At 55.6% G+C, this 12,132-nt stretch overlaps 1 protein-coding gene across 3 annotated transcripts in view; it reads right to left on the reverse strand.

Annotated features, from left to right (window-relative positions):
* PNPLA1 (patatin like phospholipase domain containing 1) overlaps positions 1 to 1,141 on the reverse strand; it is a 43,901-nt gene extending 42,760 nt beyond the window's left edge. Inside the window, exon 1 of one of the 3 annotated variants that reach the window (XM_036317121.1) lies at positions 603 to 1,141. In XM_036317121.1, coding sequence (XP_036173014.1) covers positions 603 to 807 — 205 coding nt within the window. In that variant the 5' untranslated portion in view covers positions 808 to 1,141. The remainder of the gene's footprint in view (positions 1 to 602) is intronic. The other 2 variants (XM_036317120.1, XM_036317119.1) reach the window with 2 other exon arrangements.
* Positions 1,142 to 12,132: the final 10,991 nt, after the last annotated feature.

Here is a 12,132-nt window from a genome sequence, read left to right on the forward strand (position 1 = left end):
GGGCTCTGGGCCTCCAGTGCCCGGTGGAGGTCTGCTGTCAGGGCTGCAGGGAGCGTGCCCCCCTGCACGGACGGGGCTTTCGCCCTGGGGTCAGCGATGTGGCCCATCCTTCTCTCTGGGCCCTGGACTGGCGGCGAAAGGTGAAATGAGAGCGTCCACACTCCTTCCCAGTTCCTCCCATCCTGCCTGCACCCACCGCAGCCCCCAGGCGCCCCCTCTCCTCACCTGGAAGGTGGCCTGGCCACCCATCCCCACCCAGGCGGTACAGACATGGGCCGTTCACACGTGCCAGGCAGGGACCCTTCCCCCACGTCTGACTGTGCCCCCTGTAAGTCCCCAGACCAGGATGTCAGGGGGGACCTCCTGCCTCAAACTGAGGGAGACGGGGCCTCACAGGTGAGAGCAGGAGCGAGAGAGAGAGATGGGGCCAAGCTCCTGTGGGTCAGAGACTGGCACCCGGCAGACTCCAGCCTCAAACATCACAGCCACCGCCAACCCACTCGACCCACCTCCTCCCCCTGTCTCCCAGGAGCTCTGACTTTTCTCCCCTAAGCATACCTTGGGGGACCCCCTCCCCGAAGCTCCGGGAGCTGAGGCCTTACCCATCTCAATGCCGCAGATGACCAGGGCGGCGATCACGGCACCCGCCGACGTCCCGGCGAAGCGATGGGCTGTCTCCAGCATCCGGGGGGCCAGGTCCCGCAGGGCGTCCACCGCCCCGGCCTGGTAGAAGGAGAGGAAGCCGCTGCCCGAGAAGGAGATGGAGTGAGGGGTGTCCGGGTCCCCCTTGAACACCTGTTCTTCCATCTCCTCGGCCTGGGGCTCCGGGTGGGGAGGAGGCACCCCTCAGCTGGCCTGTCCGAGCCCGAGCCGGGGCGGCCCTGCCGTGGGAACCGGCTGCCAAGCTTCCCTGCCGGCCCCGCGCCTGGAATGGGGCGGCTCTCGGGGCGGCGGGGCCCCCTGGGCGGTGTGCCTGGGCCTGCTGCCCTGCGCTGAGCCAGGACGGGGCGAAGGAGGCCCAGGTGTGAGCAGGTGCCCAGGCCCCCTGGTTTCATGGCGCGGCTACTTCATCTCCGGCAGAGTCCTGGCCTCTGCTCGGCTGGTGCGCCTGGGAGCCTGTCAGCTGCCAGGCAGGGCCGGGCCCACGGGGCGGGCACCGCTCAGCCCTGGCCCAGAAGGCTTGGCACCCTGAGTTGCAAAACTTCCGTGATGGTATCAGAGGGCCGCCCCCCCCAGGCTGCGAGGCCACGGGGCTGGGGCAGCCGAGGAATTCAACGCTGGCTCCCTCCCGGGACAGGCCCCTCCCACTGCAGCCTGGCAGCTGGCTCTGCTTTCGGGGGGGCAGGGGGGGCACTCCCACCACCCCTGCCCCCACCGTGACCCCCCCCCCGGCTGCTTTGCCAGACCCCCGTGGTGCATGGTATGTTGCTCACTTGTTTTCATTGTTCCTCTTACAAAGCTCCCTGTGCCTATTTGCTTGTTTGTCCCCCTGTGAGGCCTGGCTGCGGGCAGAACCCTGAAGGAAGACAAGCTGAGCTTCGGGCCCACCCATCGCCCCGCCATCCTCACCACCTCTTCTCTCCGGCCCTTCGCTGACCGCTGACCCTTTGCCACCCTCTCACCAAACCCAAACTTCATGCCATCTCCAAGGCGTCCGGGGAAAAAGTCCGCTGAAGCCGAGAACATTCTAAGTGTTGGGCTTGGACCCGCCTCTCCCCACTCTGGGATGAGAAGTTGGAGATGCGCCATTTGGCCCCAGGATGAACCGGGTGGGGGACAGACATGGCATCGGGACCAGGGCCGAGAGGTTTGAAGCCCAGGAAGTGGGGCCTGGGGCCAGGGGAGTGCGGGGGGGGGGGGGGGGCGCTGTTCACTCCCCTGGAGCCGTGCCCGCGGCTCTGGAGAGCAGATTCTTCCTCACAACCTGACATTTTCACAGCACCCCCCCCCCCCCCCGCCCGCCCCACGGGTCCCCAGACCCTCCAGAGGCAGGACCAGAATTAGAACTGAGACACCAACTACCCCGCCCCCAAGTGGCCAGTCCAGCTCTCGCTCCGTGGGGGTGTGACAGCCATGCCTCAGGTCCCGGGGGCCCCCAGCATCTCTGCGCCTCACTGACCCGATGGATTTCCACAGCGAGGGCAGCGCCCGGGGCTCAGGGAGCAAGGGGTTCCCTCACTTGGGTAGGTAGCTCCACGTATGGAACTGCCTCCTCTGGAAGGAGACTTTGGATTAAATGTGTGTATAAACAGAGAACACGTGTGTGCATGTGTGTGCGTGCATGTGTATGTGTGCACACATGTGTATGTGTGTGCGTGTGTGTATGTGTGTGTGTGTGTGTGTGTACACGCAGAGATTCAGGCTTGCTGCTGGGGGGAGGGGGAGCCCGTCAGCATTGGGCATCGCCCGGCCTCCTTCCTGGGAAAGCAGGTCAGCCCGCTGAGCACGGCACACCCCGCACCTCCGGGGCCTGGGGGACAGGACTGTGTGGAAGTGCCATCCTGAACTCAGACACTTCCGGTTTCTTGGGAACAAAACAGGCAAATGTGAAGCAACCAGAGAGCCAGGCAAGGCGGCCTGTGATCAGGCACCGAGCTGTGCGGCTGCGACTCCTGCCAGAAAGGCTGAGGGCGAGCAGCGTGGCTGGAGCCCCGGGAGCGCGTGGCAGGCTGCGGGCTGCGGGTCTGAAGGAGCCGAGGGGAAGGGGGTGGGTGCTGTGGCAGGGAGCACCAGCTCCTCACGGAGGGGGGGCGGGCAGGATGGGGGCGGTAACACGGGGTAGACGCAGGTTGGATCCCAGCCCTGCCATTCACAGGCAGTGCGACCTGTGTAACCGCTCTGGGCCTCAGTGTTCCTCATCTGTAGACGGGACAATAATGCCTACGCTGCGCAGCAGTTTAAAGGTTGCAGATGTGGCTGTAAAATGCCTGGCATGTGGGGTTTCTATTGTTATCCACGCGGAGAAGGGCAAGGCTTCCGGAAAGGTGGGCCAGGGTGCTGAGGTGGAACAGAGGGTGCCCTTGTGGACACTGGGGAGGGGCTGGGCGAGGTGGCAGTGGGAGAGCCCAGCAATGAGGCCGGCTGGAGGCTGGGGGAGGACCGTGCTGCATCCTCCCGGGAGGCGGCTGCCCGGCCAGGGCGGTGGCTGAGGAAGGCGGCAGTGAAGCCATTGCTGCTGAGACTGGCGGGTCTGGCTGGGCAGGATGAGCCCAGGAGACGCCTTGGGGGCTGGGAGGAGCAGGGCTGCCTTCTGCTGACTTGAGGAAACCGGATGGAGGGTGAGTGACTTGAAGACGAGTCGGAGAGGACAGCGAGACATGAGCCGGAACACCAGCCGCCTCCGGCTCGGGGCTCCCGCCAAAGGAGAAGGGTGAGTACGGGGTCTCTACCAGGGCTCCCTACAGGCCCAGACCAACCGGGCGTCAAGCCCCGGCAGTAGCTCGAGCGAGCGAGTGCGCCCTCTACTGGAGGGGTGAGGAAACCTCAGCCTCACGGGCCTGGTCCTGGGCGCTGGGTGAAATTACACTGCACTTTTCCGCAAGCTTCCCTCCCAGCGTCTGGTGCGAGAAACTGCTCAGGACTTCGAACCAGGTCTGCCTTCCAGGTCTGCAGCCGTTGGGGCTCTGCAGGAGGCAGGGCCCGTCTGGTTGGCCTTTGGGACGACCCAACCTGTGTGCTATCCACCCCAACGGGTAACAACTACGCCAAAGACACCCAGCTAGCACGCCAGGTCCGCAGAGCAGTGCTCCAGAATCCGCTGTGATGGGGACATTTCATTCTTTAAAAAGTGTATCTTTCTCACCGGGCTGGTGTGGCTCAGTGGTTGAGCGTCAACCTAGGAACCAAGAGGTCACGGTTCCGTTCCCAGTCAGGGCACATGCCCAGGTTGCAGGCTGGATCCCCAGCATGGGAGACGGCCAATCAATGGTTCTCTTTCATCATTGATGTTTCTATTGCTCTCTCTCCCTCTCTGAAATCAATTTTAAAATTTTTAAAAAAATATTTCTCTTGTTATTGGAAGCTCTGAACATTAAATATTTTTTCCATTGGGTCAAGAGGTACCTGAGTATATGATTGCAAGTGGAAAGTAGGGGACAGAAATCAGATATTGGCAGTTTTTCCATTTTCATTTGTGTGTGAATTTTTTAACATAAATGTGGGGACATGAAGCATTAATGCAAGTCAAACTGTTTCAGGAACAAGTTGCAGCGGTTCCACTTTATCACAATATAAATAAACCTGTTCGCCCTGACCGGTTTGGCTCAGTGGATAGAGTGTCAGGCCTGTGGACTCAAGGGTCCCAGGTTCGATTCTGGTCAAGGGCACGTACCTTGGTTGCGGGCACATCCCCAGTGGGAGGTGTGCAGGAGGCAGCTGAATTGATGGTTCTCTCTCATCGATGTTTCTGACTCTCTATCCCTCTCCTTTCCTCTCTGTAGAAAGTCAATAAAATATATTTTAAAAAAATAAATAAATAAACCTGGTCATTTTTTCTGGACAGTGCCAGCATTTGGAATGTTTTAAAAATAAATGTCTTACTGATGGCAGCCGCATGGTGTCTGTAGCATTCTCAGCACAGGGTAGAGTCCCCCACTCACTGTGCTCTCCAGCTGAGCTGTCCTGCAGGAAGGCATGCGGCCTTCATGTTGTCTGTCTTCCCTGCTGTTACTGAATGTTTGCTATTAAGATACAAAGACCAAAAAATAGACATTGGAGCTGGGAGGTGGGGGGAGGGGGGCTCCAGAGAGGGGCAGAGGCCCCTTACCCACTGGGGCTGCAAGAAGGGTAAGCAGCTGGAGGCTTCTAAGAAAGGCTTCCTCCGTGGTAAAAGGAGGAAGGAACATGAGGGGAGCCCCTTTTCCCCGCCACACTTTCTTCCTGACTGAGAGGCTGTTGGGTGAGACCCCGGTGCTGGGAGCTAGGGCGGCCATCTTGAGGGGAACACGGCAGACCCCGAGGCATTGGTTACTATGCTGTGCCACAAATTACCTAAACGCTCAGGCCTTAAAACAGCAAACATTTCTCATCGCACACAGCTTCTGTGGATTGGGACCCGGAAGTGGCTTAGCCGGGTAGTCCGGCTCGGGGTGTCTGACTCAGCAGGCAAGCTGGCAGCAAGGGTTGCAGACATGTCAAGGTCACTGGGGTGGAAGAAGCCACTTCCAGACACACTGTCGTCACTGTGGGTGGGCATCAGTGCTCAGCTGGCTGCGGACGCGAGCTTCAGTGCCTCCCCCTGCGGGCCGCAAGATGACAGCGTGTTTTTCCCAGAATAGGAGATGCGAGGGGGTGGGGGGTGGGGGAGGGGGGCGAGGGGCATAGAGAGAGGAACAAGAGACAGTGTGAACTCAGGGTGAAGCCAGAGTCTTTATATAACTGAATCTCAGAAGCAATGCCACCCCTCTGCCGCACCCACACCTCCCACATTTCACCAGGGCCAAGGCCACGCAGACCAGCCCTGGCAAGCGGTGGAGGGTGAATGCCAGAAGGTGGAGACCATCAAGGGCCAACTGGGAGAGTGGCTGCAAACTCCTGGAAGAGCGGGCCTGGGTCCTGGAGAGGTGGTTGAGCGGCCACACCAGGCCCCACACCATTTGTCCCCTCCTGCTGTATCAGCTCATCGAATGTCCTTGCTGTTTAAGCCGCTGTGCATTTGATATTTGCTGCTGAAGACCTCAGGGCTAATGCAAGGGCTATGAAATATTTCTAGGGATGTGTAGAAATATTGAGAGGAACAAATAAAATATGCCCTCTGCTTTTGGTAAAAACAAAAGAAGTACTTTAAGGTATAGAGAGCTTGTTATTATAGGTGAAGTAATTCTGATTCATGCAGATTCTGAAAAACTTAATCAGAAAAGTTGTATTAGACCTTTTAGAAATTGTTAAACAACTACTACTTCTGTTAGAAGAGAAAGAATATGTCTCTCTTTCTTATTCCTCCTGAGAAATAAAGCGGGGTCCTGCTATTAATTGAGCTAGCCTTTTGAGCTGTGCGACGTCATTTTTTAATTCTTGATCAGCATAAGGGCATATCCTCTGTGGGGTGCGAGCGTTCACCCCTTTCCTAAAAAGTCTGCAATTAAAAAAAGAATAAGACGGCTCTAGCTGGTTTGGCTCAGTGGATGGAGCGTTGACCTGTGGACCAAAGGGTCCCAGGTTCGATTCCGATTAAGGGCACATGCCCGGGGTTGCGGGCTCGATCCCCAGTGGGGGGCGTGCAGGAGACAGCCAATCAATGATGCTCTCTCATCACTGATGTTTCTATCTCTCTGTCCCTCTCCCTTCCTCTCTGAAATCAATAAAAATATATTTAATACATTAATAAATAAATAAATAAATAAATAAATAAATAAATAAATAAATAAAAAGAATAAGACGTCAGGGGAGAGGAGGAAACTGGACAGGTCGAGGTGGGGACAGAGCTGGCTGGCACCCTTTCCTGTCGTCCTTGTATAGGACCTCGAGGTCATTCCTGCAGCCTAAGTCATGTCTTCTTCTCATTATGAAATGGCTCAAATATGCAGGAAAGTGTCAAAAAAAGAACAGCAAACATCCACGTACCTACCAGGCAGACCGAACAAATCTCAACATTTCACTGCCTCACAGTCAAATATTTGTTTGATTTTAAAGAAATAAAACATCGCAAGTAGAGGCGAAAAGAAATGCAACATCGCGGATGCAGGTGAGACCTCCTTTGAATCCTCTCCTAACCCCTTCCCCCCGCCCCCCGCCCACCCCTCCCCCCCGGGGGAAACCACGTCCCAGGCTGGAGAGAACCTTTCCCTTCCATGTCTTTATGTTCTCATCATATGAGTATGCTTTGTAAACAATGCATAGTATTGTCTTCTAAACATTCTCACACCTCATGTAAGGAAACCCTGATGTATTCCGCCACCTGCCGCGTTCATTCGCTGTGCCCGCCCGGGTTCTAGTCTTCCCCAATTTACGGCTTTGGTCACCCACTGTCAGACCGTGGGACAGCGAGTTCATCATTCTCACGCTGACGGACATTCGAGTCCTTTCCAGCGTTTCGCTAGAACCAGCCAACCTGGTGTCATGTCCCTGTGCACCGGGGAGGAATTTCTCAGGCCGCGGGTGAGTGTATGCATTGCACCCGCGGAATTTTAATTTATGGAGGTGACTGAGTGATGACATGGAGAGGCTAATGCCACTGAAAGGAGATGTGTTGCTGTTGCTGTCACTTACACGGAGACAAGCGTCATGCCAGGCCCCGCAGGGCCCCGTGGGGAAGCACCAGGGCTGGGCACGAGGCAGAGGGCCGAGGGGAGCCTCTATTTCCCTTTCCGTGGGAAAGGCCAGGCAGACTTGGGCCCGGCCGGTGTGAACAATGTCTGCGGGCGTTCCAGTTGCCTGGTACCTGGCCCGACTATCAGGGCAGAGAACACAGCTTCCTGGAGTGTAGGCGCCGGATGAGAAGTGGGCTCTGCGGGTCCGTCTGCACGAAAGGGCGCCTGGCCCTGCTGACACTGAGAACTGGAAGGCCCTGGAATGGGCCTGTCTTTCCAGCCAGACAGGCCAGAGCACTGGGAACACACGAACGAGAACAGACGTCCATGCAGCGGGCACTGCTTCCGTTTGACCAGGTGTTAGCAAATTGCTCGCAGAGTGGCTGGGCCAGGGTACACCCCACTGAGAGCTTATCGGAGACCTAACTGCTTTGCTTCTCCAGAATAAAAAGCTTCTGCCAATCTGGGGGCTGTGAAATGCTACGCATTGTTGTTTGAGATTATCCTGATTATTCATGAAACTGGGCATCATTTCATTCATCTACTCGTCATGTGCTGGCATATGGTAAGTGCTTCCCTGTAATTCTTCCTTTATCCCCCCATGAACTGGCCACGGCTGGGGCCCTGGGCAGTGACGTGGCCGCAGGCGGAGATTGGATCTGTGTGTGAGGTGAGCACACGAACCAAGCTCACACGCTCACACGCCTGATGACTAAGCCCAGCTTGCTCATTCCCAGGCCAGAGCCTGGGCAGATCCATCAACACCTCTTCTCCTCTTCCAGGCGGGAGGCCAGGCTGCACCAGAGGCTGGAGGGGGGTGCGCTGTGCTCTCATTTCCCCGGCTGCTCCCCCACGTGACTGTCAGCCCCTCAGGGAAGACACGGGTACATGGGAGGATCGCAAGTCATAGCTGCCTGGCCCTGTCATGGCAACAGGAGGCATGACCTAAATGCTCAAGAGGAGGAAGTTGTCATTAAACTGCGGCCCCGTCACCCTGCAAAACCGAAGTCACTGAAAGGGGTAATCCTAATGATTATACAGAAAGCTAGAGGAATGCTGGGGGTGTAACCTAAGAAAAACAAAAGAAAGCAGAATGGTCTGGAGGCAATGGCGACCCATCCCTACATGTTAAGTGCAAAAGCCGAGTCCAGAGAAGGGGGTGCAATACGCTATCATCTGTGTAAAAGGGGGGAGTGACTTCACTTGCAGTCGTGAGCATGACGTACCTCTGAACGGCACACGGGGACTCTCAGGAGGGGGCCCAGCGGGGGCAGTCAGGGACAAGTCACTGACGACACTGCTGTCCCTTCTGAATGCTGAAATGTGAGTATGTTCCCAATTCAAAATCAAATAGTTTAAAGCACTTCCGGGCACATAGACAGTGAAACAGATGCGTATATGTTTTCTCTCTGCATCCCTCCCCCCACAGGCATGCATTTCAGCTCCTGACACCGGGATAGACCTCAGCCAGTGGGCATTCTCGCCAGTTTCTTGTGGAGTTTTTCCCGAACGGGACCGATTGCTGGGCTGGACAGCTGTGGCGGCCAAGTAAGTGTTGTCTCGGTTTTTGACAAACTGTCCCAGGAAGGTGAGTAACTCAGAAAAAAACCAAGGAAGACGAGCCTTTCCTGCACCCAGGGCCACACGCAGGGCCAGGGCTCTGGTCTGATCATTAAGCTTCACTGGGCCGAGGGAGGGGTGGTTTGCATGGACTCACGGCGCAGCAGGTCCCAGACCCTGGTGCGGGGGACGCCTTTCTCTAAAACCACTGATTGTCCCCTAAAAACAGTTAAAAACCCCTTTTAGAATACGATGGAAAAGATGACGTAAACGTACCAGTAGGACCTTTTTGAAAAAGACAGATCCCTCCAATCCCACCACACGCCATGTGTTTCTGCGCGCATTTCCTTGGTCCTGAAATTCCGTCCAGTTCAGGACTCAGCATCGATTCAGTAAAAGCTTAGCCATGAGCTTTTAAGTCGGTTTGGCTCAGTGGACAGAGAGTCGGCCAGCAGACTGAAGGGTCTCGGATTTGATTCCGGTCGAGGGCATGTACCTCAGTTGCAGGCTCGATCCCCGGCCCTGGTTGGGGGCACGTGCAGGAGGCAACCAATCCATGTGTCTCTCTCACATGGATAGTTCTCTCTCTTTGTCTCTCCCCGTCCCTTCCACCTGCTCTAGAAATCAACGGAAAAATATCCTCCGGTGAGGACTTAAAAAAGAAAAAAGAAAGCTTTAACTTCGAGTTTTGGTCCAAACCATTGCCATGGTCACAGCCTGGCTGTTGAGTTGGGAACACTGACAGAGCCAGTCTGCTGGTCAGGCTGCCCAGCGGGAAGCGCCCCGAGTGCTGTGACCACAGTGAGGCCTGGCACCTCGCTGCTTCCCGACCAGCCCATTGTCCCGAGTGTCCCCTTTCTGACACAGGCCTGTGGGGAGAGGGTTTCGTAATCGAATGAACAGGTGTGAGACGTGTGTGGGTAAGAGAGTGGGAGAAATTGGAGAGCAACAAGCACACCTTCCTATGAAAGGCCCTGAAAAGTCCTGTGTGGCAAGATCCAGCGGTTTCAATTGTTCCCACCTCCTTCCCTACTCATCAAACCCTAATTCTGTTTACCCGCTTCAGGGCAAGCAAACGAGTCCCAGAACAAAGGGGTGAAGAAAGAGCAGACGAACACAGTCCTGGCCAATTAAACAGAGAGTAATGTGCTGGGGGATTCTGAGAAGGCCTTTGCTCTTTCAGAGAGACTAACAAACGTGCTGCGTGCTGCGTTCGGTGAGGGCTGAGCCGCTGCTGTGAGCCACAGGCCTCGGGCGACAGGAGGATGAGAGCTCGGCCAACGCACACAGAGAGGACGGGGGTCAACACTGGAGAGAGGGGAAGCCCGGGACCAGCTTTCTACTTTTTGTAGCTTTTTGCCTGAGGGAGGGCCGCAGCCAGGCCAGGTGGGTGGTGAGGACAGGATAGAAGCCACAGCTGTGCTGGTGTGAAAGGCCAGAGGGCAGAGCCCTGGGAAGGAGAGGGAGGCTGAAGGCAGAGCCTCACGCTCTGTGTGGACTCCGCTCAGGTCCCTGGGCCCCACCCGAGCAGGGCAGACGCTGAGGTCTCAGCTCCCGTGCACCGGAGAGGAGCCAATACGTGCAGCCGCAGCCGGCGAGTTCAGCCAAGTGAGCTGACGGCTAAAACAAATAAAGAAGCAAATCAAAAATAAGTTAAAAGGCAACACTCTTCAGAAGAACAAACGGAGTCCGGAGTGTCTGCAACCTATTACGCAATGTTCAGAATACAATCAAAGGTCCCTGACATTCGATTCGAAGAGTAAAGTAACACTGACACTGAGTGCTGCTAGTCCTATCGTTGGGGGAAGGCCACCAGTTCACTGTCCATATGCACCGTTTCTGATGCTGCAGCCATTTGATGTCTAGCCAAACTGGGGGGGTGGGGAGGGCTGGGGTTCTTCTGAGCGTCCTTTCTCAGTCCCTCTAGGACTGTGCTCCTCCCTTAGGGTCCAGGGCTGCCCTGTCCCTCAGGAGGAGAGAGGTGACAGTCCAGTCATATGCCAGCCCCTCCTGTCGGCTCATCCAGGGCCCGGAGAGGCCCAGCTCGGGGTTAGCGCACTCAGGAGCCAGAGTAATGGACCCTGGCGTGGGAAGCCAGACAGGGCCTCCCATCCACCCACAAGGGCTCTTTCATTCCCCTCCAGCTAGAACGGCCCGTTCTAACTGATTCGAGGGGGTGGGGGTTTGTTGTTGTTGGCTTGTTTTTGTTTTGTTTTGTTTTTTGGTGAGCAGGTGCAAGGGTGATTTCTTTCCCGGGTTCTTGTCCAGATAGATGCAAAGAATGAAGCCACGGGCAAACGGTGGTAGGTGAGAAGTACAGAAACCTTATTGCAAGCAGATGCCATCTCTAAAACTCCTAACTCTACGTTTCTATTCCAAGGCTAAGGCGAGACAGGGGTGTCCCCTAAAGAGGGTGGCCGCTGCTCTCCTTGTCTTGAGGGATTAGGCATTCTAGCCACCCTCCCTCAGCCAGGACCCCATGCTTGTCTCACTGCTCATCCTGCGACACAGCACCAGTTCAAAGGCCAAGCCCACACGGTGCCCGCCCCCCTCTTTCTTTTCCCTAATTTTGCAACGTTCTCCTGCCCTCCGCGACCTAGCAACCTTATCTGGCCAAGCCGTGAGACTGAAACCGCTGGCTCCTCTGCTCAAAGAGTGAAACGGCCTCTTCTTTCCTGTGACTTTTCTTTATTCTCCATGAATGTGTGTCTTCCTCCCCCCTTATCTTGCTGGTTGGAGTTGCTTTGATCTCCCTTATGGCTCTCCCAGCTGCTCAGGCCAGAGATACCTCTGTCCTTGGTTTATGGCTGCTTTTGATCTAACTTATGGCGGCTTTCATTGTTCAGGCCAAGATACCTCTACCCTCTCTGGGCAACGCTCCCCCTCCCCCACCCTCGACCCCCACCGCCCTCGCCTTCCTGTCTACCTAATTAAGCTAGCTAGCCACCCTGATCATAATCAGAGGACCAAGACTAGGATAACAATAGACTGTGACTGACAATAATTGGGGATTAGTAAGAAAAGAATAGAGATTTATTTCTTAAGAATCTAAAATACTGTATTACTTAAATCTAAGAGTTTATTTTTTAAATAATTCATGGTGTTGGATTATTTACTCTTTTACTGTTTAATAGTTACTTTGTTTAGCTGTTTGGTAAAGGGTTGTCACTTTGGTTTTTTGGATTTTTTTTTGAAAGATGAGGAAACAGAATGCTTTCTAGCTCAGTTAACAGTACCTACAATATAAGCCCCCTCTTCAGACCATGGCTGCTCGAACGGAAGTGGCAGACTTAACTGTAAGCAGGGACAGTCGTGCGGGCTCCGC

Source organism: Myotis myotis, unplaced genomic scaffold (assembly GCF_014108235.1).
Source record: "Myotis myotis isolate mMyoMyo1 unplaced genomic scaffold, mMyoMyo1.p scaffold_m19_p_7, whole genome shotgun sequence".
Classification (NCBI taxonomy): Eukaryota; Metazoa; Chordata; class Mammalia; order Chiroptera; family Vespertilionidae; genus Myotis; species Myotis myotis.